Raw genomic sequence first — 19976 nt, 5'->3', positions numbered from 1 at the left:
CCCTAAACATTTGCAGTTCCTTTATTATTGGTCAATCCCACAGCGGCAGAAGACGATTGGTTGCAACTTGCGTCACTGGACGTAACAAAGTAGTCTCTACAGTCTGTACCTTTTCTACTGTATGGCTGTATCCTTGTTTGATGGTAAACAATGTCATGGGACAGGCATTATGTAACGTTATTCAGAAAAATATAACGTTGTACGCAAAATACACCGCTTACCAATTCAAAAAAAGTGGGCAAGGAATTATTACACCTTTTCATAACGATGTTTTAAGTGGCGCGTGACAGTATAGTTTTTGTTCCTCGTGCACATCTACCTACTTAATTAGTCGAACGTTACATCTCTACCTAGCAACACACATTTTGCTAGCTAACGTAGCTTTTCCAATGTGAACTTTTACACTGGCATTAGTATAGTGTTTATTGTTTCACTGTTCGTTTTTTGATAGATACAGCTGTTGAAAATGAATTGGGTCGGGGGCTCAAGGTAAGAGAGGGGGAAATGTTCAGTCTAATACCATTAATGTTCGTGCTAATGTAAACGTTAGCTAGGTAACGCTAACGTTGTAACGATTCTTATTACAGGAGCAGGGTTGTTGTGAAGAATGATGCAAAAAAGCAGAGGGTGAGACAGCCAGTAGTGGAAAGTAACTAAGGGCATTGACTCAAGTATTGTACTGAAATGCTTTTTTAAAGCATATTCATACTAGTTTAATTTAATTCCACTTTATACTTCTACTCCTTTACATTCCAAAGGCAAATGTTGTAGTTTTAACTCCACTACATTTATTTGTTTATTTGTATATAACAACACTTGATAGATATGGTATAATGCATATTATATACAACTGTACTACTATTCTCTACACAGTACTTTACATATCTACATTTTGTCCACATAAACAATAATAAAATGCTCTTACAAGTAAACACAGGATAATATTATAACACTTTGATACTCAAAAGACATTTAGCTGATAATACAACTGTACTTTATGTAATTCTGAAATTAGCAATTGTGCAGAATGAGTAATTTTAACTTTTGTACTCAAAGTACATTGTGATGCTAATACTTCTGTACTTTTACATGTATGACATTTTTGAATCAGGATTTGACTTGTCGTGGAGTATTTTAAGATCATAGTATTTGTACTTTTACTTAAGTAAAGGTTCTGAGTACTTCTTCCTACACTGGAGACAGCTAAATACAAATTCCATGACTACACTAGACAACAGTTTTAAACTTTGTCTTAGTCTACAGTGATGTTCTTGGTTTGCTCTTTTACTCAGGAGTTTTTTGAAAAGAGGAAAATGCAACAGAAGTTGAAAAACTTGGGAATGGCTCTACCTGCATCTCCAAAAGGAACTAGTGCTGGGAGCATGGACCTGGTGACATTATTTATCGTCAACCAGATTGCTTCAAAGAAAGAAATTACAGGTGAGAAGTAGCAACTATGTAAGTAAATAATTACAGTTACCAAAACTCAAACTAGGCTAAAAGTGAGAAAATATAACACAAGTTCAAGAGAAAATAATGAAGTGTAACCCCATCCTCTCCTTTAGTGTTTATGTCAAACCTATTTAATGTCCGAAAACTACCAGACATTGTAACAAACTGTATTAGCAAAGGGTTAATTGAGAAATGCAGTATATGTTTTTCCCAAATTATTAAACACCAAATAACCCTTCTGCAAATATGTGGCTTATATATATGTATATACAGAACATATGAGTAAAGTTATATCTATCTACCAATGCCTATGTTCATCAGTCCGTATGGAAAAGGATGTAAGTAGATCATGTGTTTTTCAGATCCTCCAAAAGTGGCGGTTCTTGGCAGCTATAAAGGAGGATCCAAGCATAGGAGAAATGAGCTGCTGGTTCTCCCAATGAGCCCTGGCTCTCCTTCACAGCTGAGTCTTGTCGAGGGCCAACCTGAGTACAGGTAGACCTGGTTACATATCATTTTGTTCGCATCACCCAGATCAATATAGAATAAAAGGTCCTTACAGCACATTTTACAAGTTATAGAAACTGTCCCAGTCCAACTTCATTGCATGTGAATTAAAAGTCCAATCTGTGGTTTTTATCTGTATACAGTCAGTTGTTATCAACATTCATTGTTTATATTCTGTGTCAATGTCTAGTGTTCAAGGAATTAGGAAAAGAAAGCATGTTATTCCACAAGGCTTCAAGTGTCGGCAGGTTAGTCACTCTCCAGCTATTCATGTTGCAATTTCTTAGCTCTAGAAAAGGTAATGTGATTGCACTGTTGCGAAACAGCATAAGCCCCACTGTGTTGACTTTGCTTGGTTTGGTTTTCTCCACAGTCCAAAAACATGCAGGTGGGGTTAAATGTAATCATAGTTGGACCCTCTGGCATAAAACGTTATTTACTGCTCTGTCCCCAGTTGTCACCAGTGCTGGAGTCAGCTTACTCAGACAACAGTGCATCTGACTATCTTCCACCCATCACCGACCCCCTCAGCCCCTTCTCCACCTCCTCAGCTTCTTCAGGCCAAGGTGGTGTTGCAGTTTATTTTATAAAACAATATTTGAATGAATTAAATGACACGTTATTAACTTTGCATATCAGTCAACTTAAGTCTTATCAAACTGTCTGCTCAGGTTTATTCCCCCTGCAGATGAACCTCCAGCAGAGAAGCCAGATGCAGCTTCCCCACTGCTCCCCCCCACCATGGGACACCTCAGGGCTGAAGCAGACCAAGGTAAGGAAAAGAGAATATTCTTTAAAAATATATATACTATATATCTCACATTAAATGTCATCACAATAGCTCATGGTTACAGTTGCTTTTATTACATAGACATTTGATCCTTTAACTCCACATGGAGCTTAATAGGCTTTGGATTGACTGCCTGACATTGAACGAAATGCAACAAACTATACTACTTAATTAAATCATGCTGGATCTACTTCTCCAAGTGTCAGCAGTAGTATCTTAGACACAGCATGACACACATAACGACAGGATGCTACTTAATATACAATTTATTTTTGCTAGTTTCAGCCTTTCTCCCTGCCAAGAGTAATGGAGAACAGTATCTCGTGGTCCTGTGGATCAAAGACCCCTCTCTACCAGTTGAAAACCCCCACAGCTGCAGAAGTCCTGTTTGGAAGTCCAAAGCCAGAGTGAGAACTATACTACAAGTTGACAAACTATTTAAAATTCTGATATTTTGTAGCACTCAAAGCACATGTTTATTATCCCAGCAACAAAGAGGCGATGGACCAAGCAAGACGTGATGTCTCCTTCTCCCTTAGCCAACCAGAGGGCGAGGAGGCCATGTTGGACTTCACCCTCAACCAATCAGAAACTGAGCAGCAATTTGAGGCAGAGGTCTTCAGAGGCTTCAGTACTGAAGAATGTGAAGAAGAAGCTAAACACTTCTTAAAACGTACATGTCATCAGAAATCTTTTTTTTGTCCTTCAATTAGGCTGACATTAAATAGATAAAGCAAACGATAAAAGTACATAACCATGGTAAAATTAAAATGCAGCATAAGAAAAGTAATGGCTTTCTTGTTGAGGTTAACGTGATATTTCATTCCAGCTGCTCATTACGGGAGAGGTCCATCAAAGATTTATCTGAAAGACGAAACACCAGCCGAATCCTCACAGTACGTCTTCACACATTAACTATCAAACATCTTTTACCATTGATATGTGATGTACTTTGTTTTTATGTTTTTGTTATATTTTTCCTTCACTATCAGAACTGTCCCTGACTCTCAGTGTATGGAAGTGGAGGACAGTGACCTCATACATGTGAGTGTGCTTAGTTAGTGGCCCTTTATCGCCACCAGATGGTAGAGTTTGTAACTACAGTCTGTGGAACCTACACAAATTAAAATCATTTAAACAATAAAAATCTGCTGGACAATTAAGAAAATGTGAACTGATTCTGGAATCATCTGCTGTATCAAGCTTCTAACTATCGCTTCTAACAAGCTTCTAATGTCTCCTGATAGAGGGATATATGGGAACTGTGCACAGTGTAGGCAGATGCAGTTTATATGTTAATTCTGTTTCATTCACAGTTCTCCAACTGCACTGACATGAACCTTTGTAAGTGTCTTAAGCATCTCCAATTTAGCCCCCCCTTTGATGTGTATATGCTAGAGAAAGACAATAAATTGAAAAGGTTTTTTTTTTCTCACTCCTGCAGCATGTCTTGAACACAACAAGGTCCTCATGAATGGCTGCGAATACTCGCCAAGTTACTCTTGTAGGAGAGGTTACCTCAGTTCAGACTCAGATGATGTAAGTGAAGTTACACTTGGGGAAATTTTTTACATCTTGCTGTTGTGCTGGGACTTCAAATTCAACTCAGAATAAATCTACTTTAAACATTTTACAACATTAAGAGTTATATATTACATTAAGATGTGTTTGAACATGTTAAAATACATGACTGAGCTAAACGAATAAGAAAAACATGCAAACTTGCATTAAAAAACGAATTAAATGGGCCCTATTATGCTTTTTGGGTTATTCCCCCTTCCTGTGGCTCCTGGCTAGTTACACCAAATTGTACGTGATAGGCTAAGGGGTGGGACATCTCTAAAAGCTGTTGACCAATCACCAAAGAGGTGTTGCAGCACAGGCAGTATGGGAAAAATAAATCACTTTTTGAACATAAAAGCATGGAAATATTTCAGTTCCAAAATGCAGTGGGAAGAAATGAAAAGCCACAGTAGCGTAGTCCTAATTATTCAGTTTTGTTTTATTATTTGACAACTAACTTGTATTACTTTTAATTAATTTAAAATGAATAAACAAAGAGTGGAAGAAGTGAACATCCCCTCAGCTATATTTACACTGAACAAAAATATAAACGCAACACTTTTGTTTTTGCTCCCATTTTTCATGAGATGAACTCAAAGATCTAAAACATTTTCTACATTCACAAAATAACCATTTCTCTCAAATATTGTTCACAAATCTGAACAAATCTGTGATAGTGAGCACTTCTCCTTTGCCGAGATAATCCATCCCACCTCACAGGTGTGGCATATCGAGATGCTGATTAGACAGCATGATTATTGCACAGGTATGCCTTAGGCTGGCCACAATAAAAGGCCACTCTGAAACATGCAGTTTTGCTTTATTGGTGGGGGGGGTCTGGGGGGGGTCCGAAAACCAGTCAGTATCTGGTGTGAGGGTTAGGGTTAGGGTAATGTTGTGAATCGAGTGGCCTGTGTTCATCATCCATAACATACGCCTGCCCATACTATAACCCCACCACCACCATGGGCCACTCGATTCACAACATTACCCTAACCCTAACCCTAATCCTAACCCTCACACCAGATACTGACTGGTTTTCGGACCCCCCCAGACCCCTCCAATAAAGCAAAATTGCACGTTTCAGAGTGGCCTTTTATTGTGGCCAGCATAAGGCATACCTGTGCAATAATCATGCTGTCTAATCAGCATCTTGATATGCCACACCTGTTTGAGAGAAATTGTTATTTTGTGTACATACAAAATGTTTTAGATCTTTGAGTTCATCTCATGAAAAATGGGAGCAAAAACAAAAGTGTTGCGTTTATATTTTTGTTCAGTGTATAAGATCATCATTATTCAACACAATCAATTGCAATACTTGCATACAAAGGATCCCCCAGGCAACACATGTCAGCTATAGTTATCAATTTAATAACAAAAAACTAAATATTCTGTGCCCAGTGCCACTGATTAATTGCTTTTCCCATGATGCACTGGATTAACCCAGGGATAATGTGACTGCTGTGTTTCCCTTTCTAATTGTATTTTAGGGGGAAGAATGCTGTCAGCCATATCTTCAGGCTTCCTCTTCGTATATTGACCCGGCCTGTTGTTCAGAAAGCTTAAACCCAAACCCGGTCTCACAGGGGAATCCAGAACAAAGGCACACAAAGCCCCGTCCCCTCACCCCGCTCCTGAAACCCCAAAGCTTCAGAGATAAACAGACACTTATGGAAAACCTATCTTTCCCAGCTCTTTCCCCTCAAGCCCAGCGCTCCGAGATGTGCAAATGCCAGAAAAGAGCCAATGAAACTCGAGACGCTGGAACTCAAACTGCTGCTGTGACATGTGACGCTGAGACTCAGTGCAGCGCTGTTGAAGACGGTGTAACCGCCGAGTTTAACTGGTGTGTGCCACCTGTTGATGTGTCAGTGCAGCATCCCCCCACAGGGAGGCAGACTGACGCTGCAGCAGAGAAGACACACACCGCTTCAACAGGCAAGGCTACAAGTGGAGAGAAGCTCACGCCCTGGGTGAAGAAGAAACCCAAGGCTGGTTCCCTCTCAGGCAGCAGCATTATAAACAATATTGATGGGAAAGTGATCCTACAGACACATTTTCTAGATGCTCTCAGCGTGACAGACGGCAGAGGTACAATGTCAGAATTTAGACCTTTTGATTTATATACATTTCTTATTATTTACATTCCACTGAACAAGACAGAAATGAACGTCTTCCTCTTGTTTCTGATTCAGGTAAGGGCAGGGATGAGTGAGAGCGACAGGAAAATGGCCGCCTGGTGAAGGATCTCTAATGAAGCGAGGGAGGAGGTCATATCTGCCAGCAGGGCTAACAGACTATCAGAAGAAGCAGAGACACTTCAGGAAATAGCGGACATACTGCTCCTGCTCAGACAGAGGAAAGAAGTCATGTAGATGCATGAAAGCAGAAAGAAAACATGCCTGTTCTGTGCATTTATTCAAGAGCGTTAACAGTTTATTTAAGCGTATTCAGTGTTTGTTCTCAGACGCATTGTGAAATAAAGCCCCAAGGCGTTACTCTGATTCATACGTTTATTTCCGTCCCTTTATACATATTCCAGTGTTTCATGAAGATACTCATCTTTTATAGAATATAAACTCTAGCAAAACATTTACAGCTTGAACAATAATCAAATATACTATACAGCACTTTTTTTTTTTTTAATTGGTATTTTTGTAGTTCCTCGTAAACTGTAGAAACACACATTGTTGGTTCACATAGAAAAAAATTGCAAAGAAGTACACATTAAATCTCCCCTAGAGGAGAGTGGTAACAGCAGAAACAACCACGCTAAATATTTGTTTAACACAAGTTAAATTGTTTAATTACACTGTGTGTGTGTGTGTGTGTGTGTGTGTGTGTGTGTGTGTGTGTGTGTGTGTGTGTGTGTGTGTGTGTGTGTGTGTGTGTGTGTGTGTGTGTGTGTGTGTATATTTTAATACTTTCAGTACAAAACTAGCTTGTGTGGTTTTAAGACAACTCATCCTGCACACAGAAAATCTAAATAAAACACTAATACTTTCACATTATAAAACGTTAGCCATTTTAATTCCTCTATACTGATTAATCGTTTTCCATCTGTTAATGTGACAATACTCAAAATAATTAACATTCAACTTTGATGATATTTGATAACCAGCTTCATATTTGAAAAGTCTATTAAAAAGAGTTTTTATATTTTATTAATCCGTGATGGGTTTGCACCGCCGTGTCAAAAAGAATAGACTGTCCTTCACAGCGTACTTATTAACGTATTTAGTTTCACAAAGTCACTCTGTAGTCTAAAGTTTAAACAGCTGTTGCTACATAGAAACCTACGTGTATTTGACTAACGAGGTGTAACCTCACACCATTTTACACTTTTCTACAAAGCAACATTTGCAATTTACGCTAAAGCTTTGACTTCTGACACGAGAATAACGAACATGATGAGCTCTGCTATTTGTACATTAGGCTATGGAGGAAGACAAAAAAAACATGAAATGATTACAAAACAAAACATTTCATCACAGGTGAAATGCTAATATGTACACGCCAAATAAATAAATAATTACAACAACTTGAAATATTACATCCACTTCAGGGGTTTGGACGTCCAGGGACCTCCACAATACACAGGCACTAATATTATCATGTATAGCATAAATAAATAAAGACACACGTAAAGTCTCAAACATAAAGTCTACCACTTCCTTTGCTGGACAATACATGTTTAATACTTAGGTTTATAACATGGAGACAGTCATATTTTGTTAAATATCATTTTAAATTCAGGGTAGCAACAGGATTGCCGGCCTGAAACTTAAAAAATACTAGTATGCTAAAGTAATACAAAATAATAAATATTAACTATAGCAACAGAATTTGTATTCATTTCAGTGCTACGAGATTGGTGAGTGGTTTTGTTTAGGCACCGACTGACAATATATACTGTACATCTCTGGTGTTTGCTTTTTTTATAAAAAAATATTCAAAGCACAGACTATCATCAGGAGCTGACATAAGTGTGCTATGCTACAAGCTAACACAACATGTAACTGAGATGTGTTCCATATAGAAAGGCATAATGGTACTATAGATCTACAATAGGTCACAACTGCTGTCATGTCAACGAAAGACCACGTTTACTGGAACTCTTTAAATGGATTCTCAACGGAAACTGAAATAATGCTGTAGGATTGCTGTGTTGTATACTGTACGTACATTAATCATAAATGACATTTAGTGAACAAATGTACAAAATATTAGGAACATCGTACGATACTGAGCTGCAGCCTCTTTTCAGTGCACTTCATAAGAGAGGAAGTGTCCCTTTTATTTTGTAAATGCATGTTTCCTGTCCAAGTTATGTGCGGAAAAGGCAGTGTTTAAACTTTAGGTAATTCAGATATTAGTGGGTTTGACACCTGATGTTGTGTCAGTTCGCCCTCATCTTTCTCATTGAAACTGTGATTCTTCACCTCATATTGACGGGTAACCAGTGGCTCCTCAGCTCGCACACACACAAACAGTCAAATATTACATTACAGGTTGCATGTTTTAGAAATAAACAAAGCAAAAGAAACAGCCTAACTCTCGCTAGTCCACGTCAGACGCGTCGTTGTCCGATAGATGGTAGTTTGAACCTTTGACTCGGATGTACTCCACCTGTCGTGCCTCGTCCGAGTCCGAGGCGCCGCAGGAACAGAGCTGGTTTTCGAACAGCGCTTCGATCTCCTCCAGACGCCGGCCTTTGGTCTCCGGCAGGCAGCCGTAGATGAAGAAGAAACCCAGCAAAGCCATGCTGGAGTAGAGGAAGAACGCTCCTGGGGAGATAAAGACAAAATAACTCACTGTCAATCACAGACAAAAGGAACTCACTGTTCAGCTTCCTGGAGACGTGTTTTTATTCAGCCACAGAAGAAGAAACACTGGCGGTGGCAGTGTGGGGCAGCTACCATTTGAAGGCTCACAATTAATATGGAGATGTGTGAGCTCATAAACGAAGGTGTTTAAATATGCTGCTGTTTCCTTAACGATTCTCCATACATGTCAATATGGAAGTATTCATAGCCACACAGTGACAGAGGTTAATGAGATTTCCTGAACGCTGTTATCTCTTTTTCCCCTTGTCGAAGCAGAAACACATTTTGAATAGTGCTTTATGCTAAATACCGTTTAAATGGATAAGGCATTATTCTCCTCAGCTTTGACACTGTTCACAATTCTTTGTTAACAAATCAAATCGACCGTTAACCCGCTGCATCTCGGGATGCCTCTCCAATCACCCCTGATGGATCGATGTCCTGCTCCACCAAAGGTCAGTTCCTTCCCGTTGGAGGGGGCCACATGCTGTTGTTGAGCCACATTGACTGAGGAGGTGTCGTCGAAGAAAAAGGTTGGGAACACATCGGGGTATCAATCAGCGGGGTCACCGACATGCTGCTTTTGATGGGAGGGGAGGATGTATGGTATGGGTGTTACACAAGATCTGCTGAGAGGCTTGCATAAGGATTGATAGAGTTGGATGAGGTTTGAAGGTGCTCATGGCTGGACTGTTAAGTATGATTGAAATGACATGAGCTCAGTCTAAATGTAAATGGTTTGTTCACAATTCTGCAGGTGAGCAACTGACCATAGTATGTGAAGTACTGAGCCAGGTGGAGGAAGGTGAGAGACACCAGGATGTTGAAGGTCCAGTTGACCCCGGCTGCGCAGGCGTTCCCCGTGCTCCTCGCCCACAGAGGGTAGATCTCTGAGTTGATGGTCCATGGCATCGGGCCCATCCCTAAAAGAGAGACACGTTCACAGGGTTAGGTTAAGGCTCTATGGAAAGTTTAGTAGCTACAACTGGGCTATTGAGTGGTGCAGTCCTCAACCTGGAAATGAGTAAACATTTTAGCACTTCGGAGATCCCTTATCAGTCAACATTTTTGAATTGAGTTTCTGGTTAGTTTGCCGAAATAAGCTCAATAAGCTTATACGAGGTTTTCAAGGTTTTTCACAACATAAAATGCATCAGTTTAAACCGCACTGATGGACGTCTGAGCTTGGTGGTTGATAACAAGTGGCTAAATAAGAGTACTAAACATCATCACAGTGAAAATAGGCCGCCTTTAGCTTAGCGCTGCAACTGTCATGTATTTTGAACGCTAAGTTCCGGGTTGGCCTGCAAAATGATGTACCGGTAATCATTGTACAATTTCATTGGACACCCTCAATGTACGTCCTCTAAAAGTGCTTGTTTTTTGGCACTGGGTACCCCACTGAGATATATAACGCTTTTGCTTGGTGAAGGTCATGTGACTTGTTACAAATAGGATAAAGGAAAATGTAAAGAAAAGATTCCCTGTGGGGCCTTTCCATAAAGATATCTGACGAAGAATGCATGAAACATAGCAGTCGGACCACATACAGTATAGTGAACCTCAATCACAGGTTCGATTTATTACCTGGTGCGAAAGCAGCCAGGTAGCACATCAGACCCAGCAACACCAGCCAGGAGTAGGAGGTGGGGCAGTAGTTGTAGGCCCAGTAAGTCTGATCTCTCATCAGGCTGGAGTTGGAGCATCTGGAAGAGGAAGAAACAGTTAGTATTTCACATTCAACCAAAACATTAAATATATAAATAATGCAGACGTTCTTCACACACGCACACACTCCACCCTCGGCATCCTGTGACTCACCTGCCCCATGCTGCGTGCTCCGTGGAGGCCTTATTGACAGGCACACAGGAGGAGGTGAGGAGCGCTGAGACGTTCTCACGGTAACAGAACCCACATCCAGGGTCCAGCATGCATGGCTCACACAGCCTGCAAACCAAACACGCCAACTTTAACTACCCTGAACACGGTCAATCAATGAATCCATTCGCATACATATTTTCCAAGTATTGAGTTGCAGTCCAACTAAAAACCACTTATTGGCTTGTTCTACTTCACAACTTGGGCTTATAGAAAAGGTCTTCAACCGCTTTAATTGAGACTTTAATTGAGACTTGCCTCATTACACAAATGAAGTTAAAAAAGGACTGCAGGAAGTGATGAATCATCATTAAATGCTAAATACTGTTGGATTCACTATCCTTACATCTTTACCCTGTCATATCCCTCTGCTAGTCTATTTAAAGCAATCCACATGTATGAAGCAAACACCTTCTTCACAAGGGACACTATGTTTTTATAACAGTTTGTTGTTGCTAATGGAAGAGCACGAAATGTGTGTTTGTTTCACACGTCTATTTTTACAGCCTGCAGCCTCCCTGTGTGCAGGGCACCTTGCTCTTATTTCACACTGAGGTCAACCAAACCAAAATCATACCATGTGTTAGTACCAGAGGCAAGCATAGAGAGGGAAGGTGAGGAGAGACATGCAGCAACTCAGCCTAGATTTAAAGGATGCAATTAGAGCATGTGTATAATATTGGTCTTTTATAAATGAATAAAGCTATATAGTTTTCCCTTTGGCTAACATCTAATGTGTGCAAAGGGACGGATTAAGCACTGTTTATCTGCACAGATGTAAGCTGCCCTGTACAAAATGATACCAAAGCAGCTTTAAATTAGATTTGGGAAGATTTAGCTCTACAATATAAAACAAGAACAATGCTTCTTCATTTTTATGTCTTCTACGTCTACATGTATTACCTCGTGATGACCTACAGCTGGATTTACCCTTTATCTTTAAGCAAAACATACGTATGTAGTTATCCATTTTGAAGGACCTATTTACTGAATGTGCTATGCAAAACTAAAAATGAAATAGATAGAACTAGCAAAAGCAACGAAGATAGCATTGAGAATGTAGAATTATTTATTTAAAATGAAAAACATCTAAATGCCTGTGTCATTCCGGGCTAGTAAGCTATAGTCAAATCCTACCCCAAACACCTTTTGAATACATCCTTAAATCAGGTGTCTGATCCACTGGTGAGTGTCTCTGGTGGTCCTAGATTCAGCCGTGGTGAGCGAGGGCACGTGTGGGCTCATGTGGAGTAAAGTGAACTCAATGAAGCCACTACAGTGTGGTAAAAGCACTCATCTCTTCAAATTACCTCCGTGTGTCTGTGTGTGTGTGTGTGTGTGTGTGTGTTACAGCGTGTGGGTGCCGGACAGCGAGTCCATTAGGCGTTGTTTGTTGTTGTGATGAAAGGCCGTCGTTACACATGAGTTTCATCTTGTGTCCGAGTAAGTGAGAGTAAATTGGGACACGGAGGCATCGGATCCCTGGCTTACACGAAAACACTCTCTGTGCTTTGTGTGTTTGCCTTGTGTTGCTAATGACAACAATGAAGTGTATTGCAGCTGATCCAAGCATCGGGAGATTACTTTATAGAGTTTTACTTACAATATTTACTCAGAATCTTGACAGTATTGTTTCCAGCCCACCGTTTTATTTGTTTGAACGAGTAAATCCCTGATAAATAATATGGCTCAGGCCTGATCTCATCTAATATACAAACCTTGTGATATACATTGATCTTCCTCATCGGCACATACTGTGTCTTAGCCAGCCACAAACTTTACCCTAAAAGATCTGCGTGTCAAAACTTGCAATAAGTTAACAGCAAGTGTCCTTTGTGATTTCATTGGGTTTCATTCTCTGAAGCTCTCCACCAGTGAGTGTGCTCTCCTGCACTCTGGATTGATGTTGTGACCCTGCAAATTATTGAGTGCTTTTACAAAGACCAGAAGTGCGCTGGGGTGAATAGCGGTCTTGCCATAGCTCCCTATTTCCATCTAGACCTGTGCATAATGTCACAATCACACTTTATATTAACTCCAGTGAAGAGCTGGTGGAGAGAATACTCTTTGAATCACACACACATCCTTAAAATGATCTAATTTGTAACATGTGTGCTTCTCAATCCTCATTGGACACCTGCTTATTGAGTTGTTTTCATGTCTGAAAATTGTAAAGCTCAATTTAACTTTAGATCTCTGGGATGGCAAGTAGCAGTGGGAGTCATTTCAGGCTTTAACTAATCAATTTGAATTAGCTTGTAATGAATGGAGATGACAGGTGTTTTTAAGAGAGGAGCCGGTTTCCATTAACAGTGTAGCTGGTTGAATTTTGAAGTGAACTGTGGGTATACTCACTGGTACTTGGAGCAGGTAGAGTTGGCCATAGACGGGTCCAATGGGTGAAAGGTGACAGGAGGACTGTGCTGGGCAGACATCAGAAAACCAATGGCCAGCAGACTCAAGCTTAAACATGTACCTGTCGGAAAAACAATAAAGATGTTACATACAAACATGACTGGCAGACATCCCTAATTACCTAATGTGGGCTTATGAGGGAATTACCTATGATACTGCCCAAGGTGAGCTTCCTGCGCCCCACCCTCTCCACCAGCCACACTCCCAGCAGGGTAAACAGGAAGTTAGTGAGGGTGGCGAGTCCAGCCAGCCAGATCGCCAGCCGGTCGTCTCGAATTCCTGACATCTGCAGGATTGTGGCGCTGTAGTACCTGTGGGACACAAAGACAGAAAGAAATGAATAAGTACCGTAACTGTTGTTGTGACACTAAAACAACTACATGTCAGGTCTAAAACTGCAAAGGTCCCAAAAACAGCAACATTTAAGGATAGCCTATTTCCAGCTTAGCTGTTAGCCAGTTTCCGTTATTTAGGGTAAGATTGTACTCACAGAGTTACTAGGAAATATAATATTTTAGCGGTATGATTATATTGGAGATAATCCTTCAAATAATGCCTGTTTTTTTCTTTTTTCTGCAGTTTCTGTTTGTCTCCCAACACACACCTTAAGTGATGATAAAGTGAAGCAGTAACTAGCTAGCTAATACTGCCTCGCTAAATCATATTGTTATTTTTCTGTTCAATAACGATTTAATTACGTAACTCTTAATATTTTTTTACTGCAATTACCATGTAGTAACAATCTGACATCTTGACAGGTCTTGTCTGTTCAGTAATGCTATAGCTAGAGTTATAAACCTGTTAGCTTAGCACAAATGCTGGAAACATGGGGAAGTAGCTAGCTACACTTTTGTTTTAGCTTACTTACTGTGTTTTCAGTCTTCATCTTTTTCAGCTAATGGCATATTATTAAAAATCATATTTAGCTAACAACATGAGATGCTATCAATATCATCACAAAAAAAGCAGGTAAAGATTTCCAAAATATTGCTTTAAACCACTTTATTGAGAAGTAAAATGTAAAGTGGGTCCGACCCCAAAAAAGTCAGCAGGCCTAACAACGCTTCCAGAATTATTCTTACCAAATAAATAATACAAAAACATTCTCGAAATATTGTAATTTATGGCATGATTAGTCGAGACAAATCAACCACAAACTATCCTTGAGAGCCAAGCACTCTTCTTCCAATCACAGCCTCTCTACTTGAGTACCAGCCACTCATCTAACAGTTAGCAATTAGCTATAAATAATGTCTTTCAATGGCTCTTTGTTCCCTCTCTTTCCACTCTCTCTGCTGGTCTGTTCCCAAACAGTATAATTAGATGCAACGCTGGCACCATGTTGCTCCACGTAGGCAGATTACCTGCAATCACAATCAACAAGACTCTAAACAGTCTGCGGTCAACGATACAGACACCTGCACGGGGTCAATTTCCCCCTTCACATATGATAACGTGTAAGTATAATTTAGGGAAAAAAACATGGAAACATGATGGCCGCATAGACAGATGCACCTGCAAGGACCTTGTTTAAAGTGCCATTATGGAAATGATGTGCTTGATTCTCACGCACAAAGGTATGCACACAAGCCATATTTAAAAACACACATTAAACCTATGGAGAATGATTACTTCCCAAAAATGAAATAATGATAAAAGTCTCCCGCATTGTCTGTATCTTGAAAGATAAATTAGAATACTGATTTTCATCTCTTCAAAGGATCACTCTCTTGTTCTCTCTCTTCCCAAAAACAAAGACGTTCAATTTAAGGGATTTGCATAATAACTCTTTACTTTTCTGGCATGCTATCCAGTCTCAGAGGGGAAGTTGATTTTAAATTCTGGTTGTTAAAGCTTGATCTACAATAGCACACGTTCTGGCAGGGGATAAAAGTTACAGATGGTTTTATACAAATTTGCAAACTTTTATACTTGAGCAGATGCATGTACTAAATGGGCACTTATAAAGACAAAAATACATACATGTGGATACACTTAAGAACACTCAAAGAAGAAATGAGGGGATTTTGGAGCAGCAGTGGGTTTAAAAGCACTCTTTTTTTTCAGAGGTCTGCTGTGTTCCATTTGCACTTCTCCAGCTCCCTGCACACACACACACACACACACACACACACACACACACACACACACACACACACACACACACACACACACACACACACACACACACACACACACACACACACACACACACACACACACACACACACACACACACACACACACACACACACACACACACACACACACACACACACACACGCTAAATAAAAGAACTGTGAATAACAGCCTGCTGTAGTGTTGTCTGCAAGGAGCATCAGGTTTGCCTTTTTACCGTTCATTTGTTTTTTGCAAGTCATCTCGCAGCGTGGAGGGAAATACTGTTGCAAACAAACTGACATTTTGGAACAAGAGATCAATCCAAGAAGAAGTGCTGTTGAGAAGCCTTGTGGAAATGATTCCCTTGATGACAATGCATCATTATAATGAGTACACACAGGACATTCTGGTGCAAGATGTTCACTGTATTTATTTTGTCTTGTTGTTGACATTCTTCAAAATGGCAGATTCATTTCTGGGACCAGCTTTGTCTGCAAATTATTTCTGAAAATAAGCATTATAATGACTGCTTTTCTTCGTGATTGGAACTTGACTGACAGTAAAGCGTTGGATTTGCATCCTAAATTCGGTGATATAAACTGGCAATAAGTCAAACTTTCTTGAGTCGTTATTGTTATTACCATACTTTTCTCCGTGATATTGATAACATTCATTACGTTTCTGTTCAAACCGTAGCCGTCAACAGAGATAAAACTGACATCTCTGGGTCCACTTCCATTTTTGTCAACTATTAACACACATACCAAAGTGACAAAAAAACACTCCTAGGCAGCCCAGCAGGACCTGAATAAAAACAGTCCCCCAAGGTAGTTGCAATTGTCTGATATAACGCCAAGAAATATATGTTTTTATTGACGACGAATTAATTTGTATCAATAGCAAATGTAAGTAGGAGAAATACCTCAGATATCTGATAAATATGTTCACAGTGGAACTATTAAGTGGTGTGACAGGATTCGATGATAGATGAAATTGGGAACATTTGATCAGTTGATCGGAAATTAAAGAAACGGTTGACTTTAGGCTTGGTCACACCAGAATCATATATCATCCCTATCATACCAACTCATTTTTTCATTTATCAATATAATGTAAAATAGCCCTCACTATGAGCAGCTATTATCAGGAGCCATTTACAGAGAGAAGAATAACTTTTCAATCCAAGTTCGCCATCGTTAACACTGCCAATGATAATAAGTATAATCCGTAATTCTCGGATAGCATGGAAGTCATTTAAATTTGACTAGACCTCCCAGCTAGCGAGGAACGTTCTCACAACTTTGGCAAACGTTACCTACAGGTTCTAATAAGGTTTTAGAGAAACGTTTTAATCTGATGTTCAAAGAACCTTTTTAGGATGTTTATTTTTTCAAATAATGTTCCTATAAGGTGTAAGGTTAACTAAGACATAACGTTTTAACTGCAACATTCAGAGGATGTTTTGAGGATGTTATTAAGGCCTGAAATGACAGAAAGTTTTTTTATAAAACGTTCCTTTAATGTGATATGTTAACAAAGGTGGAACGTTTTGAAAGCAACATTTGGATAATGTTTTCAGGAGGTTATTCTTTTTTTTATAAAATGTTCCTGTAATGCGAAATATTAACACGGTCAACGTCAGCAGGGTATATGCAGTTATCCTGAAGTCAAATCTAATACCTTTTAAGACCTTTTTTAAGACCCTCTCCATACATTTTAAGACCTCATCGCAACCTTGAGTTCTAACCGGTTACATTGGCGACACACTTCACCTCACATCTACTATATACAGTATTGATTGTAAGATAGCACAACTAAGCAGTTTGTGATAACTCCTTATCATAATTCAGATAGAACAAAGCACATGAGAATGAATTGTGTGACCAACCCGATGCATTGATTTAGGCCTTGTTCCCAAGAGATAAAACAGACCGACTACTGAAGGTCAGGTTTAGTGCAGGATGCTGCTTTTTTGCCTCTGTAGACTCTGTGCTCTTTCATTCCAGTAAAACTCCTCAGAAACCATTAGAAACCAATTTCACCAATAAACAAAACAATTGACAAAACTTTGAATTATGAAATATATTAAACTTTGGTGAGCTTCAGCTGTGTAATACCATAGGAGCTCCCTCACAAATAAATTGGGGTTAAATTGGGCCAGGGCTGTCCGGGGCTGTCCGGGGCTAAGCCCTGGCACATAGGATGATATTCTGACGTCATCACCTTCGCACATTTGTCATATGTTTACAAAAAATGATATATGTTAAGACTTTTCTCTTTCTTAATATAGACTATATTTAGGGTCGATATGTGTTGACTTTACTTTAAAATAGCAGATCTCTGGGACCGGATATAGTTTTTGTTGGCTTAGTGAACGTGTGTCTCTTCCTCGGAGGAGCAGCATCGCCCGGACTCCGCTGCTCCTCCGTGGCTCCTCCGTGCAGAGAGTCTGCACTGCAGCGGTGTGTGTCAGTGACGTGCAGTCAGGGGAGGCACGGATTGGCCATCGGGAGACTCAGGACTTAAACGCCGCGACTTTCTGGCTAGCACTTAGCATGTGGGACCGGACAGCTTTGATCCCCATCAGTGGCGCCCCAAGACACTCTTTCCCCCCCCCCCAGAGCGGAACAAGGCAATGAAACTTAAAATAAGAAGCAGCATTTTTACGGCGCGCTATGCATGGGGCCCCCTCGAGGGGGTTTCATGTTGTCGTTGCTTTGGCCCTTCTTAATACCTTGGAAAATGTCGTTTTATACTTTTTAATACTTTTCAATAGCCTTAATTGTCGCTAAATTGATTTATCAACTTTTAATACTTTTTAAGACCCCGCGGACACCCTGGTCAGATTTATTTGTAGTGCGCTTTAAATAACAAACTTGTTGCATTTGTTTGAAAAGGATGTTTAAAAAAAATCTGATGTCATCACATTTTCCTTAAAAAAAAACAAAACAAGCACGTAATTCATGATATTGCATGTTTGCGTAGGAATGTCTGAGTTCCCAGCTAGACATTGTTGGTTCTAAAAACATTCAGAGAATGTTACCATTCATTGTTGTAGGAGGGGTTTCATCGAGAAGTTTTATCTTGGTTCCTAGAATGTACTTCTGAAACGTAGGATAACGTTCTCTAAAAACATTCTTAAAATGTTTGGTGATAACATTGTTCGAAACATTATACCCCAAGTGTTTTTGTTTTTTATTCACATGTCTCTATTGTCATATGGATCGAATAACAATTAGAAAACCAAAGACAGACATATAGAAGAACGGACCGACTATCACTGCCCGTCCCTAAAACCCCTGTTAGTGTTTGTATATGTTTGTTTCTACTGTGTGTGTCTCTCTCCCCCCCACCTGCCTGCTGGTCTGCTCTACACGGCTGGGAGCAATCTCCAATCAACCACACCTGCAACTTGCTCATCAACCACACTATGAAAGCCTGCAGCCTGCGCTCATTCCCTGCCGGATTGTTGCCGTGAACGGTTTGTTGCGTGCCGCTCTAGCTTTTTGCCAGCAGATCTATTGACAACTTTACCTGCTTTTGCCTCACACTGATTTTTGTGTCTCTCCCAGGAGGAATCCAAGGCCTTCAAAACTCCCAAGACCAGCCAGGCCTCTCCACCCTGGAAGGGAACTCCCAGCTCCCCTTTTCTAATAAACAAATGTTACGCTGACCAGCTGATTCCGATTCATCCTTTTACATGTGTTAATAGTCAAATTCCAATAGTTAAGTAAACTATCAAAATCATCCTAATGACCAGTGGTGAGTCCACATACCACTGGTCATTAGAATGATTTTTGATAGTCAGTCCACTTACCGGGCTGCAATTTACAGAAACCTCCCCGTGATGCAGCCTGGGAAACACTGGTTGAATGAGATATACATCCAATAGGATATAATCTGATACTGCCAGTAGGCCAATCTCTGTATACTTACCCACGCAATCAAATTGATGAAGATGCCTGCCGGATCCCGACAGCATCACAGATACAGTACCTGCCCTTCTCTGGACCCACACTGTCAATCCTCTCAATCAACATCGAAGGTTTCTCCGGATGCAAGGCAGAGATACTGGCAACAATGGCCAATGGTTTTGACATACTCTGCATGCAGGAAACCCACATCGGCCCTGCACAACACCGACCTACCATCCCTGGAATGAAACTGGTCGCTGAGACCCGACACAGACAGTATGGATCAGTTGTTTTCAGCAGACCAAACCTCAAGATTGAGGAAGTCTGGACCCACACTACGGAAGGAAACATGGAAACCATCACAGTTGCCCTCCCAAATGTCTCTGTAACATCAGTCTACAAACCACCCGCAACCCCCTTTCAGTACACAGAACTACCAGAAAGAAGCAAGAAGAGATTCCATATCAGCATCGGCGACTTCAATGCCCACAGTACATCATGGGGCTA

At 40.2% G+C, this 19976-nt stretch overlaps 2 protein-coding genes across 9 annotated transcripts in view; one reads left to right on the top strand and one right to left on the bottom strand.

The window, feature by feature from the left end:
- Window positions 1-16: 16 nt before the first annotated feature.
- On the top strand, window positions 17-6819 carry redic1 (regulator of DNA class I crossover intermediates 1). Of its 7 annotated transcripts, none has more exons than XM_079653419.1 (15): window positions 74-489; window positions 588-627; window positions 1293-1440; window positions 1815-1947; window positions 2150-2207; window positions 2333-2525; window positions 2631-2731; window positions 3035-3156; window positions 3238-3422; window positions 3579-3645; window positions 3742-3793; window positions 4066-4093; window positions 4194-4288; window positions 5806-6406; window positions 6511-6819. In XM_079653419.1, the coding sequence occupies exons 1-15, from the start codon at window positions 467-469 to the stop codon at window positions 6528-6530; spliced, it is 1866 nt and encodes a 621-aa protein (XP_079509545.1). In that variant the 5' UTR covers window positions 74-466; the 3' UTR covers window positions 6531-6819. The 7 variants fall into 7 exon arrangements, with proteins under 7 accessions (XP_079509541.1, XP_079509545.1, XP_079509540.1 ...); XM_079653418.1 differs by having other exon boundaries at window positions 93-489; window positions 3029-3156; XM_079653420.1 differs by having other exon boundaries at window positions 99-489; window positions 2414-2525; window positions 3029-3156.
- A 335-nt stretch (window positions 6820-7154) lies between these two features.
- The window catches only part of LOC307021375 (proton myo-inositol cotransporter-like), a 74957-nt gene continuing 62135 nt past the window's right edge, over window positions 7155-19976 (bottom strand). For both annotated transcript variants that reach the window (XM_079653422.1, XM_079653423.1), the window contains 6 exons: window positions 13582-13745; window positions 13375-13495; window positions 10963-11088; window positions 10729-10847; window positions 9912-10064; window positions 7155-9102 (listed from right to left, as the gene is read on the bottom strand). In XM_079653422.1, coding sequence (XP_079509548.1) covers window positions 8876-9102; window positions 9912-10064; window positions 10729-10847; window positions 10963-11088; window positions 13375-13495; window positions 13582-13745 — 910 coding nt within the window. In that variant the 3' untranslated portion in view covers window positions 7155-8875. The remainder of the gene's footprint in view (window positions 9103-9911; window positions 10065-10728; window positions 10848-10962; window positions 11089-13374; window positions 13496-13581; window positions 13746-19976) is intronic.

Source organism: Notothenia rossii, assembly GCF_949606895.1.
Source record: "Notothenia rossii genome assembly, chromosome: 10".
Taxonomy (NCBI): domain Eukaryota; kingdom Metazoa; phylum Chordata; class Actinopteri; order Perciformes; family Nototheniidae; genus Notothenia; species Notothenia rossii.
The sequence above is the reverse complement of the archived record's forward strand: the minus strand, read 5'-3'. Positions and strand labels throughout refer to the sequence as shown.

Coding starts and splice junctions, on each gene's coding strand:
- redic1 (XM_079653414.1), top strand. CDS start 467: ATGAATTGGGTCGGGGGCTCAAG. Junction 2,208..2,332: donor AAGGCTTCAAGTGTCGGCAG/GTTAGTCACTCT, acceptor TTTTCTCCACAG/TCCAAAAACATGCAGGTGGG. Junction 6,407..6,510: donor CAGCGTGACAGACGGCAGAG/GTACAATGTCAG, acceptor TTTCTGATTCAG/GTAAGGGCAGGGATGAGTGA.